Here is a 14,098-nt window from a genome sequence, read left to right on the forward strand (position 1 = left end):
TTATCAGGGACACCATACACCATTTGTCTCTTTGCTTTTGGCTTACCTCGCTCAACATGATTTCTTCTAGCTCCATCCATTTCCCTGCAAATGTCATTATTTTGTCATTTCTAATGGCTACATAATATGCCATTGTGTATAGATACCACAATTTTTGGATCCATTCATCTGTGGTGGGGCATCTGGTTTGTTTCCATATCCTAGCTATTGTGAACAGTGCTGCAGTAAAGTGGAGGTGCATGTGTCCTTGTATACTGGTTCCTGTTGTTCAGGATAGATGCCTAGAAGTGGTATGACTGGGTCATAAGGGAGGTCAATATTTAGCTTTTTGAGGACCCTCCAGACTGCTTTCCAAAGTGGTTGTATAAGTGTACATTCCCACCAGCAGTGTAATAGGGTTCCTCTTTCTCCACGTCCCCTTCAGCATTTGTCATTGGCTGATTTGTGGATGTGGGACATTCTGACTGGGGTAAGGTGGTATCTCATGGTTGTCTTTATTTGCATTTCCTTCACCACCAGGGATGGTGAACATTCCCTCATGTGTTTCTTTGCCATTTTTTATCTCTTCATCTGAGAAGTCTCTCTTTAATTCCCTTGTCCATTTAGTAATTGGTTTGTTAGGTTTGAGAGGGATTAGTTTCTTTTTTTTTTTAATTTATTTTTTATTGTGAAAATACTGTACAGAGGGGTTAAAATTACATGGGCAAGATAATGAGTACATTTCTTATCAAGCATTGTAGCCTCCTCCTTTGTTTCCCCTACCCATCCCTTCCCATCCTCCCCCCGGCCCCATCACCAAATCTCCCCGCCCCCCCCCCAAGTTGTAAAGTTCTTTTTTGACATAACAATTTGTACTTCTCATTGTTGCAACGGGTCCTCCTGTATCCTCATTTAAACGACTTGTTTTTCCCCTTCCCCTGGGATTAGTTTCTTGAGTTCCCTGTATATACTGGATATTAACCCCTTGTTTGATATATTGCTGGTAAATATTTTTCCCAATTAGTTGGTTGTCTTTTTAGCTTGGTTGCGATAGCTTTAGCTGTGCAGAAGCTTTTTATTTTAAGGTAGTCCCATTTGTCGAGTCACTCTCCTAATTTGTTGTGACTCTGGGACTCTGTTCAGGAAGTTTCTTCTTGTGCCTATAAGTTCAAGTGTCTCTCCTACTCTGTCCTGCAGTAGTTTCAGAGATTCAGGTTTAATGTTAAGATCTTTAATTCATTTTGAGTTGATGTTGGTGCATGGTGATAGGCTGGGGTCCACTTTTACTTTTCTGCATGTGGCCGCCCACTTTTCCCAACACCAGTGGTTGAAGAGGCTTTGTTTCTTCCATTGTATGCCTTTTAGCCTTCAATCTTAAGGACTAGTTTATCTTTACTGCTGCGCCCTGATTCCTCTGAATTCACTCTTATTCCTCAGGTTTTCAGTGAAATCTGTTCACTTTGGTTGTTTAAAAACCAGATGTTTCAGCATAGCTTGAGCTATGGGGATTGTGTTGCTTACTACTTATGCTAGTTCTTCTCCCAACTGTGTGACGTTACCTAGTGTTTGAACAGTGTATTACTCAGATAAAGACAAATCAGCACATCTGTAGATTCTTGGAAAATTTTACTTATATAGCTGTATCCTCTGAAGTTTTTTGACTTTAAAGTGGTAGCTGCTTCAGCCTTACCTGATACCAGACTTTATCCCTGACTTACATTGCCTGTGAGTGTTCTGTTGTCTGTAGGTTCTCCTCTGTGTGTTGGGGTTTGGAACTTTTCTCTAGGCAGAAAGCCCAGCTGTGGGGTTGACTTTGTTTCTCTTTTCTCCTGGACCAAAGTGGTTTTTTTTTGTCTTTTTGTGTAGTATCTAAAAATAGTTCTTTCTTCTATTTTGTCTGGTTTTCTAGTTGCTGTATAGGAAGGCAAGTGTAGAACTTGAAAGCAAAAGTTCTCTCCATAATAGAGTGTTTGATATAATATAGTTAAATTACTTGGTGTACTAGTTGATCTAGTATAAGATTTTTAAAGGTAAACAGAACTAATTATTCTTGAAACATACTCATCTTTGTAATGTATATTGATTCCCATACTAAGAATCAGCATAGTCTTTTAGGACAAAGTTGAGCTATAATTTTCATACAGTAAAACTTTTTTTCTGCAATATGCCTTTGTGTTGAGAAATAATGGTTATGTTAATACTGTATAATCACAGTATATTGTGATGCACAGATACAGAATATTTTCTGTATTTGTATGGCTCACTGAGATATAAGAATATTTTCATTATCTGAGGGAGTTCCTTCATGCCAGTTTGTAGCCACACCTTTCTGTCTGTTCACAGCATTTGCCAACCATTGATCTGTTTCTGACTATAGTTTCCCCTTGTTTAGAAAAATGTTTACTATGTGCAGATCAATATTTTTTTTTCTTTTGCCAGTCCTGGGGCTTGAACTCAGGATTTGAGTGTTGTCCCTGACCCTTTCTGTACTTAAGGCTAGCACTCTACCACTTGAGCCACAGCACTATTTCCTAAATTTTTTGAGAAGTCATTTGAAAATAAGAATCTCATGGACTTTCCTGTCTGGGTGGCTTCGAATATGATCTTCAGCTCTCAGTCTTCAGAGTAGCTGAGAAGCTAAGATTGCAGGCACGAGTCAGCAGACCACCATTGCCTGGCTATTGGAACCTTTCTTTCTTTCTTTTGGCAATATGAAGTACCACTTGAGCCACATCCTTAGTCCTTTCTTCTGCATGCCTCTATCTATCTACCTATTTACCTGTCTATCTATCTGTCTGTCTGTCTATCTATCTATCTATCTATCTATCTATCTATCTATCTATCTATCTATCTATCTATCTATCTATCTATCTGTCTGTCTGTCTGTCTGTCTGTCTGTCTGTCTGTCTGTCTGTCTGTCTGTCTGTCTGTCTATCTATCTATCTATCTATCTATCTATCTATCCATCTATCTATCTACAGGGAGTAGTTATTATTTTGCTCTATATTCTCAGAGATGTCAGTTCAAAATGGCAGGGAGGGCATGGCAAAGCAGAATCAATCATACGATGGCAACTAGAAAGCAGAAATAGCTAGTTTGTTTTTGGTTCTGATCATCGGTTTTGCTTGTGCTGGCTTTGGACTACAATTCTGCCTCTACTTTGTAAGCAGCTGTGATTATAGGCATACACTGTGTCTTTGGATTCTCTTTTTATTCTTTTCACTCTGTAGCCCGAGCATCCTTGAATGGATATGAATGTAGCTTAGGCTCGCCTCAGACTCACAATACTCATATCTTAGTCTCTAGAGTATTGGCATTATAGGCATGCACTACACTACAATATTTGGTTATACTTTAGCTTTATGCTTTATATTTTTTCTTAATTTTCATACTGAAAATTAAAACAGTGAATTTTCATAATGTGAACTTGTTCAGAATCTTTTTTTTTTTTTTTTTTTGTCGGTCATGGGGCTTGAACTCTAGGCCTGGGCTTTGTCCCTCAGCTCTTCAGCTCAAGGCGAGCGCTCTACCACTTGAGGTACAGCGCCACTTCCGGTTTTCTCGTGGTTTATTGGAGATAGGAGTCTATCGGTCTTTCCTGCCTGGGCTGGCTTTGAACCGCGATCCTCAGATCTCGGCCTCCTGAGTAGCTAGGATTACAGGTGTGAGCCACCAGCGCCCAGCATTGTTCAGAATCTTTAAGAGACTGTATGCCCCTTCTAGGAAGATAACTATAGTCCTGACTTTTATCTTAGATTAATTTTGTTTGCTTTTATACTTTACATACTTATAGTACATTTTGTATCTAGCTTCTTCCACAACATTTTTGTATTATTTGACCATGTTGTATTTTGGATGTGGTATTCCATTTTGTCACTATGTTATATTTTATTTATCCCACAGTTGTTAAGCATTGAAATAGTTTCCGTGTTGTAGCTATCACAAATACGGCTGCTCTGAATATTTTTGTTTATGTCTTTTTTTTGGCCAATACTGGGGCTTGAACTCAGGGCCCAGGCACTGTCCCTGAGCTTCTTTTGCTCAAGGCTATCACTCTACCACTTGAGTCACAGTGCTATTTCCTGTTGTACTGAGGAATTGTTCTCAGGGATTCATGCATGCTAGGCAAGCACTGTACAATTAAGCTGTCTTCTGATGAACCACTACACATATGTAGCATAGTAGATACTGGCCAGTTTTCCAAAGAGGAGAACCTACTATGGTTCCACATGCGGTGTGTATTTATTTCCCTTGCTGTTCCACATTCTTCCCAGTACTTAGTATTGTAAGTCACTCTTAAAGAATTGAAACATATAAATGGTTGGGCACTGGTGGTTCATGCTTGTAAACCTAGCTCTTCAGGAAGTTGAGACCTGGGGTTGTGGTTCAAAGACAGCCCAGGCAGGAAAATCTGCAAGACTCTTCTCTCTAATGAACCAGCAAACAAAGTAGGAAGTGGAGCTGTTCCCCAAGTGGTAGAGTACTATCCTTGAGGAAAACAGCTCATAGACATCACCTAGGCCCTGAGTTTTAAGTCCCTGGACTGCCACAAACCCCCCACAATATATGCAAATGTATTTTCCCAGTATAGTAGTAATGACATTGATGTTGCTATCTAGGGAAAGGACATTATTAGCGGGGGTTTAGATGCCTTAGAATTCATTGGGAAGAAGACAATGGATGTAATAGCAGAACGGGATCCTGTATTTAAAATGACTAAGGGTTTGATGAACCGGAATTCTGCACTGTCTCAGGTACTGTTACCTTTACTGGTTTGATTGCTGTTTTCTGTTGTTTGTGTGTTTTTTTTTTTTTAATTTGAATTTTTCCCTTTGTTACCTTGGGACTTTGTTAGTGTGTTTTCTTGTAAAGAATTATCAATGCATTATAAAATTAAGGCATTTTTTATGGGCTGGATTTTTTTTATGGGTTTGTCTAATGCTTAGACAAACAGCCAGCTCTTTTCTTTCTGCAGTCGCCTCTGTCAGTGCAGTACAAAATCCTGAGCACTGTCAAGATTACTTATTAGGTTACTGTTGAAACCACTTTTGGAAATGCATGTGGCTCCTTAGGTGCTGCTGTCTAGCATCAAATTTTGTTTAGCTTCTTTTTTATTTCTATGCAGCTCCTGATCCTTAGTGAATTTGACTTGCTGAATGAAGGGTAGTACTTTATACTAGAACTTATACTAGAACTTAGCTTTGCTTCTTTCCACTCTTAAAAACTTTCCCTTGAGCTCTTATTATTTGCTGCATCTATGCTTCCATCTCTTTTTAGGTTTTACAGTAAGAGGCCAAGGAAAAAGAAGAGCTAACACCTCCAATGAGGTAGCCATGGAAATAGACAAGAAAACTCATTGTGAGCTACCCTTTGATGAACTTCAAGAACATCTAGAAGTTCTGGCGATGCTTTCCCAAGAAAGTGAAATAAAGGTAATTCCAATCCCAAACTCCCAGCTGAAAAGAGTCTTCAAAGAAAAAACGTTGCATGGTTTCTTTTCACTTTGTATATTTGGAAGATGAAATGTGTCTCTGAAGGAGATGTGGGTTGCTGGAAATATTATAATAGAAGAAAAATATCCCCTACTGTTTAATTGTTAGAAATAGTGAATAAGTCAAATATTTCTCTTAAAATTATAGAAAAAGAACAGGGCTGGGAAGGTGGCTCAGCGGTAGAGCGCTTGCCTTGCATGCCTGAGGCCCTGGGTTCGATTCCTCAGCACCACATAAGCAAAAAGAAAAAGAACAGAGGTCTTAGTATAAGATATCCTTTTCTTTCACTTTAGTCTTTCATTTTCTGTTTTTTCTCCAGTGTCATGGGTTTTTAGGTGTCAAAAAGCCTGTTATAGCTGCTAATTTGTATATAATTTCCTGTTAGTTCATCTCCTCTGATAATCTAAGACAATCTTTCTTCTTCTTCTTCTTCTTCTTCTTCTTCTTCTTCTTCTTCTTCTTCTTCTTCTTCTTCTTCTTCTTCTTCTTCTTCTTCTTCTTCTTCTTCTTCTTCTTCTTCTTCTTCTTCTTCTTCTTCTTCTCCTTCTCCTTCTTCTCCTTCTTCTCCTTCTTCTCCTTCTCCTTCTTCTCCTTCTCCTTCTCCTTCTCCTTCTCCTCCTTCTCCTTCTCCTCCTTCTCCTTCTCCTTCTCCTTCTCCTTCTCCTTCTCCTTCTCCTTCTCCTTCTTCTTCTCCTTCTTCTTCTTCTCCTCCTTCTTCTCCTTCTCCTTCTTCTCCTTCTTCTCCTTCTTCTCCTTCTTCTCCTCCTTCTCCTTCTTCTTCTCCTTCTCCTTCTTCTCCTTCTTCTCCTTCTCCTCCTTCTCCTCCTTCTCCTCCTTCTCCTCCTTCTCCTCCTCCTCCTCCTCCTCCTCCTCCTCCTCCTCCTCCTCCTCCTCCTCCTCCTCCTCCTCCTCCTCCTCCTCCTCCTCCTCCTCCTTCTCCTTCTTCTCCTTCTCCTTCTTCTCCTTCTTCTCCTTCTTCTCCTTCTTCTTCGTTGGTCTTGGGGCTTATACTCTGGCCCTGAGTGCTGTGCCTCAGCTCTTCAGCCCAAGGCAGGCACTTACCACTTGAGCCACAGCAACACTTTCAGTATTTATTCTGGTGGTTTATTGGAGATAAGAGTTTCATGGCTTTTCCTGCCTGGGCTTCGAAGTCATGCTTAAGCACTGATAATTTTCATTTATCTTTTGGCCTATATTACTTTTGGAAATACAAATTCTGTCTATTTTCCAATAATATCTACCCTTTAGTGTTACGGTTATTAAAAAAATTAGTTCTGGCTCTAATCCTAGCTCAGGAGGCTGAGATCTGAGGTTAATTGAAAGCCACACCAGACAGGTTATTTTTGATAAACAACTCAGAAAGCTGGAAGTAGTGCTGTAGCTCCAAGTGTATATCCGCTATCCTTGAGAACAAAGAGCCTCAGGGATAGCTCCCGGGTCAAGCTCCAGGATCTGAAAAAAAAAAAAAATTACTACTGGGTACTGCAATCCTAGCTATTTAGGAGAATGAAATCTGATGATTATGGTGGGAAGCCAGCTCAGATAAGAGTGTCTGTGAGACTTTTATCTCCAATTAACCACCAAAAAGCTGGAAGTTGTGCTGTGGTTCAAATAATGCAGTGCTAGACTTGAGCACAAAAGCTACGCCCCCAGGCCTTGAGTTCAAGCCCTAGGACCAACACAAACACACACACACACACACACACACACACACACACACACACACACACAGAGCTGTGCTGGCATGAGCTCTTCAGTCTTTTCTCCTTATGAGATTTTTTTCATTAATATTTACAAAATATTTTATTATTTTCATTCAGGTGAAATCTTTCCTTAATTCTCTGAGTGGAGAAGAATTAGAGGCTCTAATATTTGAATTAGAACAACTCAGAAGCATTTTCCCTAGCAGAATTTTATGAGGAAGAGGAAGAAGAGAAAAAAGGTAATATGAAAATTCAGAATCGGAGTGGGAAGATGCAATGTATTTATTATTACTAGAGTATTTATTATTACTAGGGTATTTATTATTATTATTAATATTATTACTAGATTATTTATTATTACTAGAGTAATTTGTGTGTTTGTGTGTGTGCACGCACAATGCCTGTGCTGGTCCTGGGGCTTGAACTCAAGGTCTGCTTGCTGTCCCTGACCTTCTTTGCTTAAAGTTAGACCTTTAAGGACTTGAGCCACACCTCTACTTCCAGCTTATTTTTTGTGATTAGAGATAGGAGTCTCATGGAGTTTTCTTCCTAGGCTGGCTTCCAACTGTGATCCCGAGATCTCAGCTGCCTGAGTAGCAGTCTGACAAGGATAGCCACTGGCACCCTGCATCTCTCTCTTTTTTGCAGTGAGAATTTTCATGTAGAATTCTTTTTGCAACTTTCCCCCATCTAGGTGTTCAGACACGTCAGCCTCTTGCTTATGTCTTCTTTTTTTGTTCCCTGTCAGACTCCTCTTAGCATCCCTCATACTGATATTGTTCATACACCCCTGCCAGTGATTACAGAGTTTGTCCTCAGTTTGGCTGATGTTTCTTTATATCTCTGGATACTTCATCTGTGCCTTGTGACTTGTGGGATCCTTAATCCCATCTTGAATTGAGGCAGAAAAGGTGGTAGTACCTAAAACATGAGTGACAATCTTCCCCCTCCCTGCCTCCACAATTTAAAGCCTGTATCTCTTAGAAAATATGAATGTTGAAGCTGCTCATTTTTTATAGTAATTAGGTAATGTGGCAGTTAGTATAAAATGTAATTTCTGGACAAATGAATCTTAAGGTTGTTTTATTTTAACATTTAATTAGATATATTTCTAAGACATATTATCTGCTAATTGGCTATTTTAAGAAAGTGGAATCCAATGAATTCAGTTTTGTCTTATTTTTTTAAGCTGGTCCTAGGACTTGAACTCAGGGCTTGGATGTTGCCCTAAGCTTTTTTGCTCATGGGTAGTGCTCTACCACTTGAACCACTGCACCACTTCTGGCTTCTTCTGAATAGTTCATTGGAGATAAGAATCTCACAGACTTTTCTGCCTGGGCTGGCTTTGAACCATGATCCTTAGATCTTAATTTCCTGAGTAGCTAGGATTACAAGCATGAGCCACCAGTGCCTAGCCCATTTGTAGTGTTTAAATGAACTATTTACTTTGCCATGGAATGACATTTTCACTCTGAAGTATACAAGTGGTCATAGAGACTAGAATTTTATTTGGTGAACATTTCTTAAAAGTGAATGAAATGAGCCTTTACCACGAGAAAAGCAACGATGTATGAGTCATGATACACATTGAAACTAAGTTTCAATTTTGTAGAATGTATTTATTGCTCTGTTGAGCTTTGTAGCTTCCCAGTGCTGTTTACAGACTATGCTGATGAAATCTGTGTTGATAATAACAGCTATATTCATTGATTTCAGGACAGTTGGTCAGCATTTGGAAGATTTGTGTGACTCAGTGTGAGTATTTTCCCATTATTTAATGTGTGATGTTAGCAAATCATGTACAGGCAAAAGAAAAGAAAAGACTAACTGATTTTAATTTAATACATCCAAGCAGAAAATCTTATGGTATAGCTTCAGGCTCATTGCTATGTATCTCATTACAACTAAATTTTAAGAGATGACCACTAGTTGAGTTTTAGTGTAATATTAAGGAGTATGCCAGCATTAGCTTTATTGATAATCTGAGAAGGCAACTAAAATACTTCTTCCTTTTCTAACTAAGTGACTTTGTAAGGTAGATTTTCTGCATATACTTGAAACAACATAACCCAACAGACAGTATAAAAGCAGATGAGAGAATACAGGTGTCTTTCATTAGGCTAAAGGATGAAGAGATTTATTAAAGATGTAAAACAATGGGACTATTCTGCTGAAATTTTACCTTTTTTGGAAAATACAGTTTTTTTTCAATAAGTGTATATTAATAAGTAGTGTTTCTTTTCTTTCTTTTTTTTTCTTTTTGGTGAGTTGTATGGAGTAAACTTTGGGCTTGGGTGCTGACCCTCAGCTCTTTAGCTCAGTGCTAGTATCCTACCACTTGAGCCACAGCACCACTTACAACTTTTTCTGCTTATGTGGTGCTCAGTAATTGAACTCAAGGCCTCATGCATACAAGACACTCTACCACTAAGCCACCTTCCCATCCCCAGTGTTTTTGTTCTTAAGTTTACAAAACTACCATAAGCACTTGAGTTCTAAATTTTCTTTTGTTTGGGTTGTGAAACTAGGACTCAATACCTGATGCTTTGCTCATTAGCTGAGTTCTACTTTTTAACATATCTGTCTGTTTCTCTCGTGTGTGTGTGTGCGTGCACATGCAAATGCATGTGTATCCCCTATTTTTTATTTAATTTATTTATTTTTGTGCCAGTCCTGGGGCTTGAATTCAGCACTTAGGCATTGATCCTGAGCTGTAGTCTACCACTTGAGTTATAGTTTTACTTCTGGGTTTTTTTTGTTTTGTTTTGTTTTGTTTTCTAAGTAGTTTATTGGAGATAAGAATCTCATTGACTTTCCTGCTCCAGCTAGCTTTTAATAGCAATCTATAGATCTCAGTCTCCTGAGTGTGTAGCTAGGATTACTGGTGACAGCCACCAGTTCCTGGCTCTACTAACATTTTTTTTTGTCGGTTGTGGGGCCTAAACTCTGGGTCTGGGCACTGTCCCTCAGCTCTTCAGCTCAAGACTAGCGCTCTATCACTTGAGCCACAGTGCCACCTCTGGCTTTTTCTACTTATGTGGTGCCGAGGAATCGAACCCAGGACCTCATGTATGCAAGGCAAGCACTCTACCACTGAGCCACCTTACCTTTTTAATTAGCTCTTTGGGAGCTCTCAAAATTTAAGAGTATTAAGAGGTCCTGAGACTAGCATGTTTGAGAGCTGCCAGATGAAAATTTTCCAAATATTAGTGCTTTTAAAGATGGCTCTCTGTTTACTTCTTTGAACTGTCAGTGTGCTTGCCACTGATATCTCTAAACCTCATTTGATTTTTTTTTTGTTGTTGTTGTTGGTTAATATTGTAAGGTCTGCTCCTGGATGGCGAGCAGACTCCACCCTCCTCACAGCAAAGTCTCCACCCAGTAACTGCATTACCTAGGCAACTGGGACACCTGGAAGAAGTCACATTTGCATCCACTGAGGTCATATCTGAATTTGATGTGGCCACACCTTTCTCTGCCCGTACCCTAGATAAGGCCTAGCCCAGGCCCAGACACTCTCTCTCTCTGCTCTCTCTCTGCTCTCTCTGCTCTTTTCTAGCTCTTTCCTCTCTCTTTCCTCTCTTTCCCAGCTCTCTCTCATTCCAAGGCCTTTCCCAGCCATGTGGAGTTCCAACCTTGCCTGGTCCCAGCAGGTCTACTATCCCTTACCTGAATAGCACGTGCATGGTGCTGTTCTTACTAGGCTATCTCTTTTTTTAAAACCTAACAAGTGAGATAAGTGTCCTATGGCTGTAACTACTCAGGAGGCTGAGATCTGAGGACCTCAGTTGGAAGCCAGCCCAGACAGAAAAGTCCTTGTGAGACTCTTATGTCCAATTAACCACTCAAAACCCAGAAGTGGTGCTATGGCACAAATGGTAGAGCACAAGGCTTGAGTACAAGAGGCCCAGGGACAGCACACAAGTCCTGAGTTCAAGCCCCACAACTGTCAAAAAATACAGAAAGGAAAAAAGTACTACCGGAAGCCAAGATGACTATCCAGACAGCTTGGTATTGGCATAAGAACAGACATCAGGACCAATGGAATAGAATTGAAATCCCAGAAATGAACCTACAGACCTATAGCCATCTAATCTTCGATAAGGAAGCTAAAACAATAGAATGGAAGAACGACAGCCTCTTCAGTAAATGGTGCTGGTAAAATTGGTTAACTACTTGTAGAAAACTAAAGCTAGATCCTTATATATCACCTTGCACCAGAATCAACTCCAAATGGGTCAAAGACCTCGAAGTCAAAGCAGACACTTTGAAAACATTACAGGATGGAATAGGAGAAACCCTAGGTCTCCTTGGCTCAGGCCGAAATTTTCTGAATAGAGACCCGGAAACACAACAAATCAAAGAAAGGTGGGACAAATGGGATTGCATGAAATTGCAGAGCTTCTGCATGGCAAAGGACATAGCTAGCAAGATCAATAGAAAGCCCACGGATTGGGAGAAGATCTTCACTAGCCATTGAACAGACAAGGGTCTCATATCTAAAATATTCTTGGAACTCAAAAAATTAAATCCCCCAACAACAAATCTGCAAAGAAAAAACTGCCCAATAAACAAGTGGGCTAAAGACTTAAAGAGAAACTTCTCTGAAGAAGAAAGAAGGATGGCCAACAGACACATGAAGAAATGCTCAGCCTCCCTAGCCATAAAAGAATTGCAAACCAAAACAACATTGAGATACCACCTCACTCCAGTTAGAATGGCAAAAATCAAGAACTCTAACAACAACAGATGCTGGAGGGGATGTGGACAGAAAGGAACCTTACTTCATTGTTGGTGGGAATGTAAACTTGTTCAACCACTTTGGAAAGCAGTATGGAGGTTCCTCAAAAGACTTCAGATAGAACTCCCCTATGACCCAGCAATCCCATTTTTGGGCATTTACCCAAATGTTTACAAACAAGACCACACTAAAGCTACCAGCACAACTATGTTTATTGCAGCATTATTTACCATAGCTAAGATATGGAACCAACCCAGATGCCCCTCAGTAGATGAATGGATCAAGAAAATGTGGTATATATACACAATGGAATTCTATGCCTCCATCAGAAAGATGACATTGCCCCATTTGTTAGGAAATGGAAAAACGTGGAAAACATTATATTAAGTGAAGTAAGCCAGGCCCAAAGAAACATAGGTCCCATGGTTTCCCTTATTTGCAATATCTAGTATATATATATGAGTCAAGCGGAATAGGTCAGATAATGTGATGTTATGAAAATGAATCCTTAGATATGTATTTTAATGTTTTTTTCCTTTCATGCATTTGTTTCTAACGCATTTATAAGATTATCTCTTTGTAGCTTTGTATGTCCCTCCCCCACAGTATAACCCTGCTTTCACTATATTTGATGTCAGTATAACTTGTGTAGGAGATGGGAAAAAACAAGTCGTTTAAGGATACAGGTAGACCTGTTGCAACAATGAGAAGTACAAGTTGTCATGTGGAAAATGAGCTTTACAATGTTGGTGGGGGGGCAAGCCGGGAGGATTGGGTGGGCGGTTGCGGGGGGGAGGCTGGGAAGGGATGTGTAATGTAAACAAAGAGGAGGCTGCAATGCTTGATAAGAAATGTACGCATTAACCTGCCCATGTAATTGTAACCCCTCTGTACAGTGTGCTCACAAAAAATAAAAATAAAAGAAAAGAAAAAAAGAAAGAAAAAAAAAAGAAAGTTGAGAGCCAAGGTTCAAAGCCATCCTAGGCATGAAAATCAATGAGACGTTTTTCACCAATTAACCAGCAACAGGTAGGAAGCAGTAGAGCTCTACCCTTGAGTAAAACTCAAGTTTTAGCCCAGGAGCAGCATAAATGAAAAGAATTCTCATTTACTTTCCTGCCCAGGCTGGATTCAAACCACAAATGCTCAGATTTCAGCTATTTGAGGAGGTAGGATTATAGGTGTGAACCATATTTTTAAAATCTTGAATTGGCTCTAATATTTTTGTCCTTCTTTTCACTTAATTTATTATTCTTTTTCTCTTTTTCACAAGTTTGGGTCATCCAGCTTATTATTAGGGCTGGCCACTCTTTCTGGGTTTTTGTTTTGAAGTTTTTTTGTGGATTTTTGTCCCAACCTGCAGGATGTCAACGAGGGCGATGAACCTAAACGAGAAGGAATGAAGGGACAAGAGACATGAAGAATGACAGCAAGACAGGGATTCTGATCAAGCTGCAAATTTTTATTTTTCACACAGGGGTATTTATATGCTTGGAATAAGGAAGCTTTTAAATTGGCCATTAAGGAAGCTTTTTCATTGGCCATAGCAGCTGCAGGATGTTTGCGTAGGGCAGGGTGAAAGGGTGGTCATTAGCAGCTGCAGGATATTTGCATAAGGCAGGATGAAAGGGTCGGATTTCTGAGAGTGGTTCTGTAAACTCAGCCACAAGATGTTCCAGTGAGATAGTCAAGCCTATCTTCATGTTGAGAGACTCCTTTTGGCTCCCAACAGATTCTTTTTTTTTGAGCTTTTTATAGTACTTGAACTCCAGGCCTGGTCATTATTCCTAATTTTTTCTCAAGACTAGTAGGCTTCCCACCTCAAGACAGTTCAAATTGTGGCTCTTTATGTATTTTTCTTTCTTTCTGCATTTATTTTAGGTGATGCTCTTATGGCTTGTACTCAGGACTTGGGCATTTTTGCCGAGTTTTTGTTGTTGCTGTATTTTTTTTTCTTCATTGCTGGTCCAAGGGCTTGAACATAGGGCCTGAACTTTTGCTAGTCATAAAATCAGGGCAGAGCCACTGTGTCTGAGGTTTTTCCCTTTTCTTTCTCAAGACTAGCAGTCTCTATGGCTTGAGCCACAGATAAAGTTCTGGCTTTATTTATTTATTTATTTTCATTTTTGTTGCTAGGGCTTCAACTCATGACATGGCCACTCTTCTGAGGCTTGAAGTCAGGG

General features: G+C 39.7%; 1 protein-coding gene across 15 annotated transcripts in view; it reads left to right on the forward strand.

Moving 5' to 3' along the window:
• LOC138826283 (protein FAM114A2-like) overlaps positions 1-14,098 on the forward strand; it is a 101,999-nt gene that overhangs the window by 31,885 nt on the left and 56,016 nt on the right. For 11 of the 15 annotated variants that reach the window (XR_011371631.1, XR_011371627.1, XR_011371630.1 and 8 more), the window contains 3 exons: positions 5,257-5,411; positions 7,292-7,413; positions 8,891-8,929. Coding sequence is in view for 1 of the 15 variants with exons in the window: in XM_070021401.1 (XP_069877502.1) it covers positions 4,599-4,733; positions 5,257-5,268 (147 nt within the window). In the remaining 14 variants the exon portion in view is untranslated. Of the gene's footprint in view, positions 1-4,598; positions 4,734-5,256; positions 5,412-7,291; positions 7,414-8,890; positions 8,930-13,278; positions 13,395-14,098 lie in introns of all 15 variants that reach the window. The other 4 variants (XR_011371624.1, XM_070021401.1, XR_011371633.1 and 1 more) reach the window with 4 other exon arrangements.

The sequence above is a fragment of the Dipodomys merriami genome, unplaced genomic scaffold (assembly GCF_024711535.1).
Source record: "Dipodomys merriami isolate MVZ:Mamm:240054 unplaced genomic scaffold, mDipMer1.0.p SCAF_1409, whole genome shotgun sequence".
NCBI classification, from domain to species: domain Eukaryota; kingdom Metazoa; phylum Chordata; class Mammalia; order Rodentia; family Heteromyidae; genus Dipodomys; species Dipodomys merriami.